Source organism: Solenopsis invicta, chromosome 16 (genome assembly GCF_016802725.1).
Source record: "Solenopsis invicta isolate M01_SB chromosome 16, UNIL_Sinv_3.0, whole genome shotgun sequence".
In the NCBI taxonomy this organism is placed as follows: Eukaryota; Metazoa; Arthropoda; class Insecta; order Hymenoptera; family Formicidae; genus Solenopsis; species Solenopsis invicta.
Genome location: NC_052679.1, coordinates 2,135,160 through 2,153,475, shown reverse-complemented (window position 1 = coordinate 2,153,475; position 18,316 = coordinate 2,135,160). Strand labels below are relative to the sequence as shown.

The 18,316-nt window shown below is 43.0% G+C and overlaps 1 protein-coding gene across 5 annotated transcripts in view; it reads right to left on the bottom strand.

Moving 5' to 3' along the window:
- LOC105202380 overlaps positions 1 to 18,316 on the bottom strand; it is an 85,780-nt gene that overhangs the window by 5,866 nt on the left and 61,598 nt on the right. For all 5 annotated transcript variants that reach the window (XM_026131980.2, XM_039458258.1, XM_011170864.3 and 2 more), the window contains exons 3-5: positions 4,615 to 4,930; positions 2,392 to 2,762; positions 233 to 1,495 (exon numbers count right to left, since the gene is read on the bottom strand). In XM_026131980.2, the coding sequence (XP_025987765.1) occupies positions 233 to 1,495; positions 2,392 to 2,762; positions 4,615 to 4,875 (1,895 nt within the window). In that variant the 5' untranslated portion in view covers positions 4,876 to 4,930. The remainder of the gene's footprint in view (positions 1 to 232; positions 1,496 to 2,391; positions 2,763 to 4,614; positions 4,931 to 18,316) is intronic.

The following is an 18,316-nucleotide window of genomic DNA, read 5'->3' as shown; positions in this document are numbered from 1 at the left end:
AACGACCGAGAATATATCAAACTCTGTGCGATTACTAATGAATGTATTAATCATTGCTTATTCGTCGTTAGAAAACTAATTGCGTACCTACTCGCATCCGTGCGCACGCGTTCATTGATAAGAGAAATAATTACCGGAATCGCTCGACGCACGCGCGCACGCGCACGCACGCACGCAACCGCGCGACTCGCGAGTGAGAGATAAATCGATTCGAGATGCAGGAGCAACTTACACGTGCCAATTTTTCTCGCGAACGACTTCCTTGGTTTCTGGTTTTCTCGCGAGCTTCTCTTTGGATTTCGCGTCTTTCTTCTCCGCCGTCGCGGGAACAGGTTCGCAGGACCATCTCTTCTCGTCCGGCGCGCCATCAGTATTCCTAACGTCGCTCTTCCGCCATCTACGATCGGAATCTCTCTCCTTCTCGCTCTCTTTGGCCTCGCTCGTTCGCTCAGGCGTGCTTTCCCTCCCGGAACCCTGCCCGCGAGGATCCGTGACCCTGATGTAAGGCCTCACTGGACTCTCCGATCTGGTTCTCCCCGAGTCTACCGCGTTTTCGTACTTTCGACTCTTAGCGACACTCTTCGCTCGCTGATAGTCCTCGAGAAGCTCTCTTCGATGCTTCTCCGACGAGAACTTTTCTTCCGACGAATGCCCCACGACGTCCAGGCGATCTTTCGGACTTTTCCGAAGAGGTTCTTTAGGGTGCATCGCAGAGGATTCGTTGTACATCGCCGGTTTCTCGACGAGTCGTCTCTTGCCGCCCGATACTGCCTCCGCTTGCCTCTCCTCCAAGTAGTCCTTAGTCCTGCCGGGATCGCGGGCGTTCCCTTTTCGCTCGTCATACGAGTTACGCTTATTTTCAGATCGATTGCAACGATCGGTCAATCGCCTCTCCTCGATCCTGTTCTCGATCACGTGTTCCTCGGGGCAACTCTCCTCACTTTTCGCTGATCGCTTTTCTGGCCTCTTTGCCTCCTCGAGCTTCGACTCTTTCGCGGACCGACTGACACCAGTGTCGCTGTTGCGCTCCAAGATCGCTGACTCCACAGAAGACCTGCCGCCGCAGTTGAGCTTGTTGCGCACCTTCCTGGCCACTTGCATCAATTCCGCCTGGAACTCCGGACTGCTCATGCTCCTCTGCAGCGTATTCTTGCCATCGAAGATCCGCGAACGCCTATGCTCGTCCCGACACCAGCGATCCTGATGGGGATGGTTGCTCTGATCGCGCCAAACTAGCCTGTTCTCCTTGTTGGCAACGCGACCGTCCTCGCCTCGCCACCGTCGCTCGTTCTCCAGTCCGCTGGCACCGTTCTCGCAACGTTCCGCGATGGCCTGAGTTTGCGAGGAAGAGGAGACCCAGTTGACTTGCGCTCTCTTCGTCTCCGCTCGCGTCTTGAAGAGACGCGATCGCCTCGGTGGCGGTTGGATCTCTTCGTCACCGCGGCAACCACCCGGTCGATTCTGGCCAGATTCATTATATCTAGACCCAAGATTCCTACATCGAAACATAAGAATAAAAAAGAAATTTTTTATTAATGTCAATATATTTATACATACGTTCTTTATTGTAACAATCCTTAATTTCGGGTTGTTCTCTTTTAGATACGTTCATTTTTTCAAAACTCAATTTTGTCCTTTATATTTTAACAATATTATGGGAAATTCTTTTCTAATTAATGTTCTAATGTTATAGTAATAAGCAAATTTGTGCGGAAACAACTAACAAATTTTATGCATATAATTTTTTCGTCTTTCATTGTTTTTATGTAAGTATTTATTTTTTAATCAAAATTATTCATATCAGATCTGGGCACGTATTATGAAACTGTTCAGAATGAAATTCGATCGAAATTATTCCCTAAATTTCTACTGTATTTTCTAGAAACGAAATAATTCCGATTGAAATTCATTCCAAACGGTTCCATAATAATACAGTTTCGTCTCTGGTTTCTATTTTTTATTATTTTATACCTATTCAGATTTTTAAACCAAGAATTTATTCAATACAGTTTCAAACCAATTTCAAACTACTCAGTGTCCCATTTTTGTTAAAGAAAATTTTATAATGCAAAGAATCCACATAAACCGGTTTAGAAACATATAGAAACAAAGTCCTGAAGTTTCAGGGGTTTTTTCTCAAAGTATAATCACAATACTTATACATAATGTTAATTTATACTCGACAAAAAGATCAACATTATCAATTTATTCTAATCATATTTCTGGTAAAAAAATTATCAATCTTAAAAAAGAATATCCAGATATTATTAATTTGAATACAATGTCAATTATTAATTCAACTTTTGAAATAATAATTGACTTACAAATTAGATAACGATAGTTCGAGAAATATAAGAGATATTCAAAATATATGCGTAGCATTTCAGGTACCTGTAAGAATCCGGGGACGATCCGTCAACGACGCCGTTCGACGGCGGCGCCGGTGCCTTGTATTTCTTTTTGCCCCTGTACCGGCTCTCTCGCTCCCTGCACTCTCGTTCGGGATAATGCCCGCTTCCGCAATGCCGATGCTCCATCGCGTGCTGATGCTGTTGCTGCTTCCCGTTGCAGCGCGCCGCTTCCCGCGCCATCGGCGAGTACCGCAGATCGGGCTCGCTGCCGAATCTTTTGAGCTCCTGCATCTCGTTCTCCATGCAGCATCTCGTTCCGTTCCCGTAGTAGCAGCAATTGTGCTCGATCTTGCGGCCGCGCGACGCGCCGATGTTCGACGCCGAGGTGCTGCGGCTGCGAAATATTCCCTGCTGCAAGGCGAGAGGGCACAGGCTTTAAAAGTCCCGACTTGACTCCTCGATTTACCTCGCCTCGTTTCATTTTTACAATGATCTAGATTCCAACCGTCTTGCACGCGAAAGGCAGAAGCGAGCAAAATATTTACATCTGCTTCTCATAAAAAAAAATAAAACTTCTCATTAGCGAGCTCTGATTATACGCATAACGGACTAAGAGAGATAACATTTTTTTTCCTCTTAAGTATTGCATAAAGGTAGAACGGTAAAGTGTTACGTTTATTCCTAGAGAACACTGTTCATTTATAAAGCGTACGCGACTTCCTTCATATGCGGGTAATAAGCGCTATAGAGAACGGGGCACTGTGACAAAGCGGGGCGGATGAGAAACCGTCGTTCTCTGTGCGACCGTCAGCAACAAAGCGTTCGATGAAGGCCGCGTGATACATTTCGCGAATTCGCGGTAAAAAGCCGCGCTATAGAGTAATCTTAACCGGGTTACGACACATGGCGCCCGGCCAAAAGACGCAGTACGAATTCTGCGCTGATGCGCATTACCCCCTCGCGTGAGAAACTCTAGACAGTCTAGACGACGGAAACGTGCGTCTTCGGAGACACAAGGAGACCTGGTTAGATGCGAAATCAAACCGAGGCGAGTCGGAATGAAAAATTATACCTTTCAGCAGGGTCGCGAAGAACTTTCGCGCCGAGGAAACTAGGAGCAGAAAATGTAACTAATGTAAATGACTAATGAAAGTTAGAAGGAGATACTTGACCGATAGCCGGCACTGTAGACATTTTTGTGCAATTGATTGGTTTATTAAATTCGAATGATCATAAAAAGCGTGTTTTATAAACACTAATTAACGTATAATACAATTATTGATGCAAACGTTTCACATGTCAAGTCCTCATCAAAAGATACGAAGCTGAAATCGTGTGAACGTTGGAACATTGAAACTTGTTGGTATCATTGTAATGGCTAAACAGTAGATAGAGAAATTTTCACGAACACGTCATCATCTTTCTTAACACTGTACATGGTTGAACAGTGAATTCACAATGTCTTTTTGCAGTATTACTCATCGTGCTTTGAACATTCTTCATAATTATTTTCATGGTCCAACAATTACTGTATTAGCTAAATTTTTAACTTCAGGAAAGCCGTGAAAATTCTTTCCGTGAATGTATACGTTCTCCTTTTTTATTTTTCGGATTCGATAGGTACGTATAAATCGATATCGCTATAAAATCTTTCTGGTAAGAGTAGAAATCTTTCTTTTATCCCCCGTTTTCTCTAGAGCGCGTTTCGCTGTCCGATCGTTGCGGGGGCGCATTTATTGCTGTCGAGAATCGCTCCGGAATACGTTCACTCTCCGAATCTAAGCGCCACGTGCGTATCTTTTCGTGGAGGCGTGCCCTCGCAGACACGCTGTTCTCGAAGTAGACTAAAAACGAACATGCAAAACGCCACGATACGATTCCTCGTGCAAAACGCGAGCAGAAATGTATTCGTCCCTTGGTTTATTCCATTCAAGGAGTGATTAACGACGATGAAAAATCAAATGTAACATCACACCTCCAACATATTGAATAAAAAAATCATCACGATTAAACTTGCCAGACGTCCAATCTACTACTATCATCGTTCCAAGTCGCCATTACTATTAACGACCAATATCATCAATCGACATGAGAATCTGTGGTGCGTTTCCGCGCACAGATTAGAAATTTTTGCGCACCCGCCGATAAGTGCCTCGCAACTGCCACGAATCGTGCGGACTCACAACGCGAGCTGCTGCAGCACACGAGGAGCATGGCACGCCACGTCATCAGCGCGACTCGAAAAGCCGCCGCGAATCCTTACCTTATTAAGGTCGTGCGGAAGCGTGAGGGCCGGCGGCCTACGGCCGCTTATGGTTCCACCGTTGTGAATGATGCTTCCATTATTGGTGGCGCGTAGCCGCTGATTGGGCGGCTCCGGCAGGACCTTGTGTCCCGTCGGCTGCTGAGGGTGATGCCTCCCGAGCTCCCGGGGGAAGGACTGCGTCCACCCGCGTCCGGCAATCTCCTGCGACGGCCCGTTGGACGCGCAATATTGATGGGAGCTGCTGCTGTTGTTGCCCATTTCTATGCCGACCTGGCGTCTCTATGGTGCGCACGATTCGCCATTCATCTTGCATCTGGAAGGATCAGAAAGCGGGACCAATTATCTAACGTGTTCGCCTGAAATCCTATTGAAAGATACTGTGGATCTAATTGGATCCGTAATGCTGAATGTGCCATAAATCCGACAATTTTTACGGGAGCAATAAGAATTACGCTGTTTCTAAAGTATAATATGACTTTCAGAAAGATAAGCTAATCAACCAGACAGATCGTACAGTTTGCAGGAAGTTTCTAAGTGAATTCTGAAAAGGCAATGAGTTCTATCGCTATATTTCTTGCGCCACGTAAAAGATCAGCAATATATTAATTAAGCAGAAATATAATAAGAGTAGATACATAAAAAGAAAGAATAACTAATTACATAATAATTGGAATAAGTATGGCAAGCATTGTTAGAGGTGACGATGTAACGATTCCAACGACGATCTAACGATAATGAACAAAAGAAATTGTGTAAGAGGGATAGAAGGAAATAAGATGAAACATAAAGAGACACGATGAATAAATGCAAACGTTGATACACTGTTATGAATCAGGTTTGAATACTTTGTAGGACGATTGAATGGTCAATTAAGAGGATCAATTTGCAAACCAGTTTCAATTTGCCTTAAACCCGCATTAAAATATACTTTCGCATACCAATTCGTTGGAACTTTGCGTATGACAATTAAGGGTGCAATTAAAAGTTAATAAGAACGATCAATTTGCAGATATGTTGCATAGTCCATTTTAAATACTCCTCGATAAACCTTTGCATAATAACACGCTCGTATTTTAACGCCTGTGATATCAGCTAATTAATATTTTCCCCGCGAGAAGTATATTTTACGAGCTAACTTCATCCGCGATCTCATCAATGAAAAATCACTCGCATGAATACAGATTGCAGGGAATCGTTGCATTTTCCTTCTGTTTTATCGAGACAAGTACCATAAAAACATCATTCATTTAGCATTTGTCTTCTTTTACTTGTTTTACAATCTTCTTCGATCATATTACAGAGTATTTACTCAAATTTTATAAAGGAATTCCCGGATTTTCTATGAACTCTCTATGAATTCAAAATTCCAGGTAAGAATAGAGAATTTTTGATTAGAGCTTTTAATGTTTCTTAATCACAAAGAAAAGAAAGTTTTAAATAATAAATTGGAGAAAATACTAAAAAGAATTAATATAAATATTAACGATCTGTCCACAGTACACTGAACTGACTCCGGAAGTACAAAATTTGAAAGATGATTAAACACATCACACCAATTTAGAACAACGTACTGTCTTCTGTTATGATCAATTTTATAAAAACTCGCGAGTGCCGCGGAAACGTTGTGAGTATACATCGATTGTCGACATTTTGCATTACCTAGAAGAAAAATGATCAAAGTAATTTTATTGGAAAAAGAGAAGTGGAATTTAAAATTGAAAAGTAAAATTTCAGAAATTTTTACGAGTAATAAAATTTCTTAAAAATCCATGTAATTTTTCAGAGTAAAAAAATAAATTTCAGGTTTTCTCGGTTTTTCCCGATAATAAACACTCAGCGTTCCCAAAAGGAATGTCATTGCTCAATTCTAACACTTCCTATCGGACGAAAGACGACGGTTCGCGAGGCCATTGATGAACGAAGAGTGTACGGGGCTGCGGGAAGCAAGAGGAAGAGGGCGGAAGAGGAGAGTAAACGCACGCGAGTTGACCGAACGATCCGAACGAGCAGGCCGATTATCTTACAGTTAGACGTGGCTTAACCTCGTGTCAGTCGTGTCGGGATGCGAGGAGAAAGAGAGAGGGAGAGACCGTACAGAAAAGAGAGAGAGAGAGAGAGAGAGAGGACGCGTCTGGGATGCGTCTTTCTAAAGTAAGTTCTTCCATTCACCACCGGTACAGGAGCAGGTGCCCCAACCTGCACACGCGACCCGTCCGTGTCGATCGACCGGTAGTACCGCTAGCCCGGGTTGAGTAAGAGCGATGCGAAAAGTCGACGTCGTTAAAGTAAATGGCGCAAAACAAGTAAAGCGGTCCGTGTTAATGCATCTCGTATTCAACAATGTGGAAACGACGACTGGTTTTCCCGCGCCTCTCTCTCTCTCTCTCTCTCTCTCTCTCTCCTTTCTTCCTCTATCTTTCTCTCTCTACGTGTCCCGATCCGGAGTCTAATCGAAAATAAAGCATCGGGATCGAATCGTCGTCGCTCGAGCGTCGATGCCGACTCGTTCGCTCGCGAAAGATTCGCGAGGTGAATGAGCGAAATTACGCCCGCGATCGCTCTCGGGAGACGGATAATACTGACATCGTACGCCGGGCGTACGAAAGACGACGATCTGAAACACAGGCTTCCTCCGGTGAAAAGGATCCTCGTGTCGAAGCTCGGCAGTTAAGACGAAACAACCGATTGATCGATAAACGCCAAGTGCAAATGATGGCTTAGATATTCCTCGATCGCTTAGATGTTTCTTGCGCGAGTGCAAGTGTGCTGTTTGTGCGCGTTTATCTGCATTTTCTGAAATAGGAAGGCCCGACTTCAACGCGTTTCACTTCCGCACGATGCAATGCGGCCGGCGGTAAAACAACGGGGACCAGAATTGATCGATATCGCAGTCGGATCAAAGAAAAAGACACACTGCGCGTGTTTCTCACAGTTTCACCTCTGACAATGTGTTCTGAAATTCACGCTGCTTCCAATCGTTTAAATGTTAATACTTGCGTAACTTTATCGATAAAAATTGATAATGAATATATAACAGAATAGTAATTGCGAACATGCTGAACGAAACAGTTCTGTGACAGTACTTGGCCATCGCTGCCGCGATCTTTTAAATGACTAAACTTTTGTAATTTGTAATTGACAAGTATACAACGCATATAAAATTATATTACGTATGCATAATACAGAAACTGCAAGTTTGATAAAATCTAAAGTAATTGGAGGCTTTACGAATATGACAGCTGGCCGATTCTCAGCCTAGCGATCATTTTTATTAAGAAGCTCAGTAATGTGCGCTTGGAAAAATCCCAGCGACAACACCTGTCGATATCGTGCTATTCGCTCGGCGTCATCGGCGTCGATTCTCCAGTGGATTCGCGCGCGATTGTCGTGCCGCGGCGAGAGGATTCTCCGGGGCACAAAGTGGCAAGTGATGCATGACGGATGGCGGCGGTTATGATAACTCGAGCGTAGGGTACCCGCAAGGGGAAGACGAAGGAGGAGAGAAGAAGGGAGCAACATCGGAAGGCAAAGGAGGAGGAGGAGGAGGAGGAGGAGGCGGAGGAGAAGGAGCGCAGGGGGCGACGAAGCGCGAAGGGACCCAGGCAGAGAGAACGGGGAACGGGAAGGCAGGGGGGAAGAGGACGTTTGCCCCCTCGCGATGATCATCGCCGAGAGTCATCGAACTTGGAAGGATAGGAAGAACGATTCTCCGTCTGCCGTCTTCTCGTTCGCGATAGCTCGGCGCGAGCGCGAGCGAGCTAGGATGTAGGATAGCGGGCAGGCAAGGCAGCTGCGCAGCCCCGGCTATCTCGAGGAACTCGAATCGAACCCGGACTGTATTCCCGGGCGATATACATACGCCCACGTGTCGCGATTGTCGGCACAAATCATGCGCTTCCTGCTGCACGCGCCGTGCAAAAATCCGCGCAAGCGTCCGAGCCGACAACCCGATCCGATCCGATCGGATCGGATCGAGCGCGTCGCGCTGGGTGGTTCGTTTCTTTCTATTTTTTTTCCCTTTTCGTATTTATTTGTGACGCTTAGAAACGAGATGAAGCGTCTCTGTCCTCCCTCCCCCTCTCTCTCTCTCTCTTTTTCTTTCTCTCGTGCGATTCGTGTAACGCCAGAGTTTTGTTTAACTAACGGAAGAATTGGAAGCAGAACCGCGCTTCTGCGACCAGTTATTAAAGATTGGCTTCGATACTTTACAACAGAAGTATCATTCGCTGCGTGCAGCGCGTTTGGACCAAGATTGGAATCGATATGCTAGATAAAGCTCGGGAGCTTGGTAGATCGGAAATGATACCGCGACGAAGGCCATTATTACGGTCCTGGATTCACGAAATGAAAGAGCGCGTATCTTCTATTTCAACAGCAATGTCTCATATTCCGCACTACGGCTCGTCCTTCCTATATTTCACCTCTTATAACCGCGCATTTCGTCTTCCGACGTTTAATGCTAATAATCTGTTCAATGCGCAGGTATAATTTTCCTTGACTAAAAATAGCTTAGCAACTGAATACAGGTGTGGTACGTGGCTTTCTGGAAAACGTGCGTCTCCAGAACTGAATAGAACCGTCCTAGGAAAGCGATACAAGTTAAACGACTGAAATCACTTAGGAAAGAGTAGAATCACTTAAAACATAATTATGTGTACACGTGTATAACTTTATAAACATATAATTATGTGTTTTGTATCATCCGATAATAACGTTCTTGCATAATTACCGTTTATGACATTACATACTCCAGTTTTTGATAAGACAACGTTCGATCCATCTCTAACCAGTCTGATTAAAACTAGTTCTTCGACAAGACGGCAACGCGATGAAATATTTTGGCAGAGTAAGAAGCGTCGCGATTAGATAGAATCTTCTCACTTAGGCTCGTGTATAACCGTGTGTTCCGTCATCCGTAGAACAGTGTCCACCCTGTAGAACCGCGTGCCCCGTCTTCCGACAGGAACGTTCTATCTTGTAGAACCGCGGCGGCCCCGCGGACGCTCGTAAAGAACAAAATGCCAATCCAATTTCCCGGAAGGTCTCACTCAGGCGAGTCTCTCTCTCTCTCTCTCTCCGTCTCCCTTTTCCTCTCGCGTTCTCCATCTCTGCCTCGATCGGTTAAGGAGCCAGGCTCTTCCTTTACTCGGGGATCTCGCGGGGAGACATTCCGCCACGCGAGAACGTCCGCTGGAATTTAACCGTTGCGCCCTCGGGCTCGGGAGGGACAACCGGTACCGACTGTTGTAGTGTGTGCGAAACAACGAGAGCTTACCCCGGTAATAAAAGCCGGTCTAAATATCTCAAACGCGCCGTCGTCGAGAGACCTCGTTGAGCGGCGCGCTACGTTCCACCGGATAATCGACGATGTCGGATCAACGTGTCGGTTTCGTAGTTAAGGAGGCCGCGCTACCATAACGCACACAGCAATTTTCAACGTTCAGGTAGAAACTAGAAAATAATACGTGGTAGCCAATAACAATCTACCAGACTTCAGACTACCTAAAGCAAGCATTGTGGAATATAATGTGAACGACTCCTGAAGATTATTTTTTTACCGTGGAGTATAATTATCTTCACATTTCTAATGCGTCAAACAACAAATATGTTTACTTATATATCCTGTGAAAATTTCGAAAGGAAAAAGAAATAATAAAATTGCGAGGCACGATGTTCGCATGATCGTTGCGCAAAGAATGTCAAGCTGTTTTTTTTTTTCTATTCAAGTGCAGCGCTCGCGAGGCGAACAATTTATAAGTGAATGACATTGTTCGCACAATGTTTCGGATAGCAGAGTCCCCGCGTGCGTTTCACCTAGACTCGTTGATATTGATTTAACAAGCGGTGCGATGGCGAAACACCGTGTCTCGGAGGAGGAGAAGAGGGAAACCGGCGAAAAATCGCGATATTCGCCGCTCGCGGTGAGAAACAAAGGCACGTGTGTACCCACGGGGGCCTTACCGTCTGAATCCGTCGGAGAGCACACAATGGAGAGTTCCAACTTTCACATTTTGCTCGAAAGTAATAACGTTACGACGCGCCGCCGCCGTGGAAATCCTATGGCGCGCAGGAACCACGACCGGTCGCAGCAGCAATCTGCAACCCGCGCGCAGATATTATCTCACCCCCGATGTACCATATATCAGCGCGAGCGAGCGAAGCCGCGTCCCCGCCGCCCGGCTAGATCCGCGCGGTTCGATCGCGGTAATAATGATCGGATGGAACGCACAATGGGCGCGCAGGGGGCAGGGTGGAAACGCTATTGCCTCGCACCGAGCCGCGGCAAGTCGACTTTCGACTCGATTGTGACCCTTGACCCGCGCGCACCCCCTCGATGTACCGAGCATCAAAACCGGTATACGACCATCCCTCGGTTTACATCGACGAAGAGAGCTTTTTCGGATCGCAGAATCCGCGACGCAAATTACACGAGATGGATATGCCGCGGAATTAAGGTAAATGTTCCAGTGGCCGAACATGTTCCTATATCCGGATAATTAGACGAAAACGTTTATTAATCTTAAATATTTTTTTATATCCTGAAAACATCATGTAGGAAGACAACATTGTATTTCGAAGAATTTTATGTGATTGTCTCTGCTTTATCAATATCTACTACACACATTTTATATTTTAACATAGTAAAATATAAAATATGTTTGATTATTTTTACAATTTAAAAAATGATTTTATTATATAATTTTATTATACTAGGTTAGAGCTTCTACTTTGATGTTCTTGAAATTTTTTAAAAGATTACATATTTGTCAAGATAATACTTTATATTTATTTTTTATAAACATGCATTAAGAACAAATATTTAGAATATTAAAGACAAGTGTTTTAGATTGTCCAGATATTGATTCATCCAGATGCTTTACAAGTTTTCATTATTTTCAAAATAATTAAATAATTTCTCATATTTTTGTATGTTAATGACTTCTCATATGGTATATTTTAGTTAATTATATACTGAGAAAAAAATTTTTTAATAAAAAAAATACATATTCTTAAAACCATAAATTTTGATGCAAGCATTTTTTGTTTGTTCTGTGTTTAAGTAAAAATATTTACTTTTAAGTAAATAGACACATTACATTTTTCACATTTAAATAACAATTTTACAAGTAATAAACTAATAATATTATACTATTAAACCTAATTAAATTGTTTTCTTAGATTAAAAAATCTGATTATGTGAATATAAAAATAGCCTAACAATAAATATTATATTTTCTAAAACGCAAGAAAAAATTATTTGATTAAAATAATTCTTTCATTTTATTTACATAAATATTTCACTTGAAATTTTTTTAACTTGACTGCAAATAATTAGGGACTCACTAAAATTATTTTTTATGTTAAATAAATTTTTTTGTTTATGATGTTTCTTCTCTCAGTGTATCATTAGGTCATCGTGATTTTATATCGTAAATATTAATTTAAAAATTCAACACAAAAATTTCCTGCGAGAAAGATATTTAACTAATTAATTTTTTACCGTGCAATAATAGTCTCGCAATTGATTGTATTTAAATTTCAATGTTTTAAAGAGGTTTAATAATGTTTCCATGTTTATTCGCGGGAAAAAAAACTTTTACTTCATTAATCCACAAATTTCGTAAGTTTTCACGATATATTCGGTGTGTACATCATGATTCCCAACTTCAATTTTTTCATTAAAATTACGTTAAAAGCAACGTCAGACAAAATTCTTTGTCGTATCTCCCAACATTAACAGCGCAGTGCAGAAATCCCCGTGTTGCGGCATCATGGTGCACTGTCACAGTTACTTAAAGTGTTAATTGTGCGGTCACGACGAGAGCAACGAATTTCCTAACGAAACGTCGCACTTTCGTGCCGCGAGGCTAATTTTCCTCCGCGAGCATTAACGAGTCTTGCGTTTGCTCGCTCGTTCGCTCGCTCGCTCGCTCTTCCGTGACTCCTGTTGAACGCGAGGCGAGTTCGCGGGCGCGAAACACGAGACGAGCGGGTCTAACTCACGGACTGACTTTTCGTACTCCCTGCCGTACGTATCACGGCGCGGTAGATAGCAAACGGCTCTTGTAACTCTCGCCGAGATAAATGCAGATTGTGCGAGTAGGTATACGTCTAGGCCTGTCTCGCAACTCTTGCTTAATTGACGCTGAGATCCTTCGGATGCCGTTCCCTCTCCTTTCGCGATTTCCTTGTCGGGAGGGAACCGAAGCCGAGAGGAGAGACCGTGCCGAGGGGAGGGTGAAGCGAGAAAGAAAACGCGGGGTGAAACAGGGACAAGAAGAGAGACGGACTCAGAGAGAAAGACGGAGAAAGGAAGAAAGAGAGAGAGAGAGAAAGAACGAGTTATTAAGCGGGCATAGGTGCGCGAGTAATATATCGCACGTGGTCATAGCTACTGAATCGGTATATCGAGCAGTACTTTAGCTCATTAAAGAGCGCGCGGCGCTGCTGCCCGCCGCCGTCGACTTCTCGGGAGCTTTAATTAATCAGGGAATCGTAACGTTAGACCATCTGTCGGCGATAAGGCGCACAGGTGCCGTATACGCGCGTTCGCGATCGCGATCATCGTACCCCGGCGTAATGCGTACGTGATTACAGAGTGCGCCGGCCAAATAGGCGCAAAAGGCATCCGGTAATTACGGACCCCGAAGTATCTTCGGAAACGAAGATCGAGCGGTGCCGAAGAGGACGAGGTCGGAACTGCGAAAGGGGGAGGAAGGAAAAACAAAAGAAAGAAGAAATCTGACAAACGCGTAACACCGCAGTACCCGAAGTACCTGATGCTGTACACGAAGCTTCGGAGAGGAGAGGAAGCGAATAAAAACCATACCAGAGGTAGAGCGACACGTCACCAGCAGGATTTACTGGTCGGAATCATTTGGAAATTTCCTGGATTTCTCTCTGTCTCTTTGTCCTACTCGTTTGACTTTAAGACTAGGATTCTTCAGGGTTGTATCTCATCATTGCGCGACCCGTGTCTCCAATTCGGAGATTCCGATCTCTCAACGCTGCTCACGTCCGCTGAACCTCGTCGCGCCGAGATTCCCCCTCCGGTATCATCGACACGTCCCGCATACATTTGCGCTCGAAACGCGCAGGATCGTACGCGTACCTCTGATTAATCGTTCAAGCGCAACTTTGTCATCGTGCTCCACCATCGTCGCAGCGCAAACGACGACGACGACGACGACGACGAGGAGGAGGACGGCCGGCCGGCCGGCTAGGACGCTCGCGCATCCGTGGAACTCTCTCCGGGATCGTTTAATTACTGGCAGCGGCGTGTTTGCATGCGAAATGCGTGTCCACGCATCCTGCGGTAGTAATTGCCCCTTTACGTGTCACGAGCCGGGAGGAGCACGACGTCGTCGTGACTGGCTGCCGTAGGTACCGCCTCCGGTAACGTCGATCCTTCCGGCCGTCCGGCGGACGCATTTACGTCACGCGTCTAATGCATGCAAACGACTGAGGATATATGAAAAAGTGCCTTTCCGCCCGTTAACGTAATTCGCCCGTAATCCCGCGGTATCTCCTGCGCGTTCTTCCCTATCGCTGCACTGCGCCTCCCGCAGCGACGAAAATGGCACCGGATTACGAGAAACGGAAACATGGATTTCTGGTCTGTTGATTTATTTCTCGCAGCGTTACTTTTATCAAAATTTCTTTTATTCGTTAGACTCGGCACGATGATTCATTCGCGTCGAGAGATTCTCTGAGACATTTAACCCTAGCTGCTCACTCATGGATAGACTGAGAGAAAAAATAGTAGTGGTGATGACTGTAAGGAAATAACCATGTACATTTTGTTAATAGAATTATAATATATAGTTAAGTGAACTATATTATAGGTATTGCAACTGAGCTATGGTTAAGAGAACTAATAAAAAATAATTGTAATATACTATACAATATATAGCATGCATTTCTTTAAAAATTTATTATTTTTTTGCGTGTATGTTTTCATATAGCATTTAAAAGTTTACAGGGTTCTAGGTCGATTACCTTCCTCCTCGCCCATAGACAAGAAGGAAGGTAATCAAAAATAAGTATGGGGAGCTAGGATTAAAAATTTACAGTGATGAGCCGTAAAGAGTAAAAGTTCTTATACATTGTAAGATTTAAAAAAAAAAAAACAAATTCAAAGATTTTTCTCCAAAGAAACCAACCGCTTTCTAAATTACGAATTACATCTTGAATCGGTGTCTTTGATCGAATCTGTCCTCATCGATCAAAGCCTGTGTCGTTCACGAGGACGCGAGATATCGCAGTCTCGAGGTTGTTCCAAATTTAATTAATCGCGCCAAAATGAAGTGGCGAAACTCGTCGCGTTTGAAACGGCGTGTCGGAAAGCGAGATAAAAGCATGAGAAAAGAAAAGGGGGGAAAAAAACCAAAGAGAAGAGATTCGTCGGGCGGATTCAGGTCGCGGAACCCGTGCGAAAAAGAAAGTCCTCCTCGAGGAGCGTCGAGATCGTCTCGGTGAGAGTGGAACCCCGCAGGAATCGTTGCTCCCCGTCCCCCCGCCTCGATTCGAGTGTTCGATGACCGAAATTTACTCCGTGTACAGGTACACAGAAGCCGCCGAATTCACGTGCCTTAGAACGAAAGTAGGTGGGCCCGGTATAACGCTGCAGGCGCATTCCGTCGTTACGGCGAGCGTCGGTCGTCGCGCCGTAGAAAGTTGCGGCGGCGATCGATCCGGATGGGACACGTCTTGTCGCGCGCGCGATTCGGCACTCTGCCCGCGGCTCTTACTTATAATAATCGCCGGCAATCGTTGGAACACCGCAACATCTCTGCTCATTACTTTTCTCGACGGTGACAAAGTTCTTATACGCGCAGAGGCTCGGAAGAGAAATGTAGTGAGAAAAAAGTATGTAGGGGAAAGTTGCCGAAATCGCACCACCTCGTGCAAAAATTCAGCCGCTGTGCTCGTATACTTTCTGTGGAATTATTTGAAAACTATATAGCATTACACCATAATACTTTATTATATTAGATGTTATAGTACTATTTTTTTTACTTGAAAATAATTTGATGCTTTATTCGAGACGTTAGGCACAGTAAGAATACGTCAGAAAATCGTGATATTGTAACAATTTTTTGATATATTTTATAGCTGAATTTTAGAAAAAATAAAAAAATGGCACAAGTTTTAATATACTTATTCTGATAATTTGTGAAAAATGGCAACTCAGACAATTTTACCCTAAAATAAATGATAATATGCAAAATATTGAGAAATTTTTACATTTGACAACAAAAGTCAAATTTTAATAAATTATTTATATGTTATTTAATTAATTGTCAAATCATTTATTATTTAGAAAAAAATTGCGAAACAAAATGTCAGTGCGCGTCAAAATATCCTTTTTTGAAGTAGACCTTACTTTAAAAGAAAGGCTTAATTTAGCTCAACGTTTAGGAGACGTAACATCTGAAGTTAAAAAATTACAAATAATGCCGACCGAGTAAATAAAAACTGAGTCTACAAAAAAATTCATCTCGAAATCACGAAAAAAGCTATCGTTATGAACTAACGGTAAAAAAAAGTGGTTCGACAGGCGGACGGTTATCGAGTATCGACAGGCGAGGTACGGATGAGTGCCGGAAGCGTAATTAAAAGCAGCGTGTTTAGAATGAGAACGAAGGGACGGCTTCAATTATCGAGAGTACATTTTAACGACTAACGATAAGCGTCACGGAAGAAGTAGCTTGTCGTCCCCTCGCGCGCGCCAATTAAAATAGATCGCTCGAAATTCCAACGTCTCGCGTGCGTACGTTTCTCGCAATTCTGCGGAAAAGACCAACCACGGGCGGAACCTACGAAATAAATTTGGATCGACATGCATTCGCAAATAACGCATTTGTAAATAATTCGAAAGATAAAGACAATTTTCCGCATCCTTCACATAAGATTTTTGAATAAAAATATCTAATTATTTTTAAGTAACAAAAATAGTTTCAAATTTTAAGCACAAATCGCAATTTCTTTATTTAAATAACTGTTATTTTCTTAAAAGAGCATAACTAAAAGAAGCTCTACGCGCGGAAAACAAGATTTAAATTTAAGATTCTCAAGGATATTTTACTTTCAGAACATTCTGTGAAATGCTACAATGACCACTGCAAAGTATGCTTTAAAAATCATAATCTGTGTTGACAGCTGCTGCAGCAGTATTTATATTTATAATAAATCTGCAAAAATTTTTTAATAAAAATATATTTAATAAAGAAGAAAAACCTCTTACTTTTTTCATTACTTTTCGCTTTAAAAATTCCCCAAGAACAGCTACTTTTAGACCTTTCAACTTACTACCTCTCCTTAAGTAATCGAAGGATGTCAATCTTGATCCGAGTACATGAAAAGTTCATCCGAAAGTTCAAAAAGACTGGTACGTTTAAGTTATCTCGCTTCTCGTTTCCTTTCTGATCGACAACTTTCTATGTGGTGATGATTATGACATCGGCATATTGCGATTCGTCGCATGCCTCGATGAAATTGTCGTCTATGTCGAATTAGAACGTTACACGGTGCGTGTAAAAATCAGCGATCAACCGAGACGCGGTATTATCGATGTGGACATACGATAAATTTCTCCCGCGGACGAAACCGTCTCGTAAACGCATGCCGTACATATTGCGCGTTTAGAAATCTCACAGGATTGACGTGCATAATGATATTTCTGGAACATTTCTTAACGCTGTGATTACGATGCGCGCATGCACGCACGCGCGTAAAATTTCAATTTAAAAAGATCTATAATTTTAAAAATTAAAGATTTCGACTTAAAAAGAAATACTGTACACGCCAATCGTCGCTGATTTATTGTTGAAGTTGATTATATAAATTATTTGACAGAACCTGTGTAACAAGAATTAAGAATGAATATTCAATTATTTCTAAACAATTTGACAAAATTAATATAATAAGAATTAGTTGTGAATATTTAATTATTTCTAAATTATTTGAAAGGTTAATACATACCAAGAATTAATTATAAATATTTGATTATTTCCATTAAATTAATACGTCGTTAATGAGCATATTCAATAAGAAAATGCACAAAAAGAACAATTTTACAGTAATATATAAAAATTTAGCTAGATACAAATGAGAAAATAATTTTATGCTGGACTATCAAAATTTTATGATGCAAGACGTTCAAGCACGATGATCCTGCTGCAAAAAGTTTTGACGTTCTAGTAACCAGCTTAAACGGCTAATATCAATTTTTTAATGATTCCACGTAATTACTTTCAGATCTGCATTTCAGTAAAATTGTTCTTGCTATGTGTAATTAAACTGAGAGATTGAAACGCGAGTATCTATTTGCGACTCTCCGCCTAGCAAAATAAAATCTCACCGGCGATGTGTGCGAACTACAATCGAAATACGCAGATATTTGACCGGACCGTAACTGGAGCGTGAATGGAATACGACCATCTTCATGGTGAGTCAAACCTCCGAGTTTCACGTTAGAGGCGTCACGCAAGGAAAATCTCGCGCGACGCATCCGTTAGGAAACACGTTAGAAATATCATCGTCCCACCTGTGAGCCGCCGGGCTTAAGCGATCGGGTTTTATTGCGTTCCAAGCGCGCCGATAGCCGACGATCAAACCGACTCGACTGCACTCGCTCTCGTAATCACGATGAGAACGCTCTAGATGTTCTACGACAATCAACCGCGAGGACGAGATC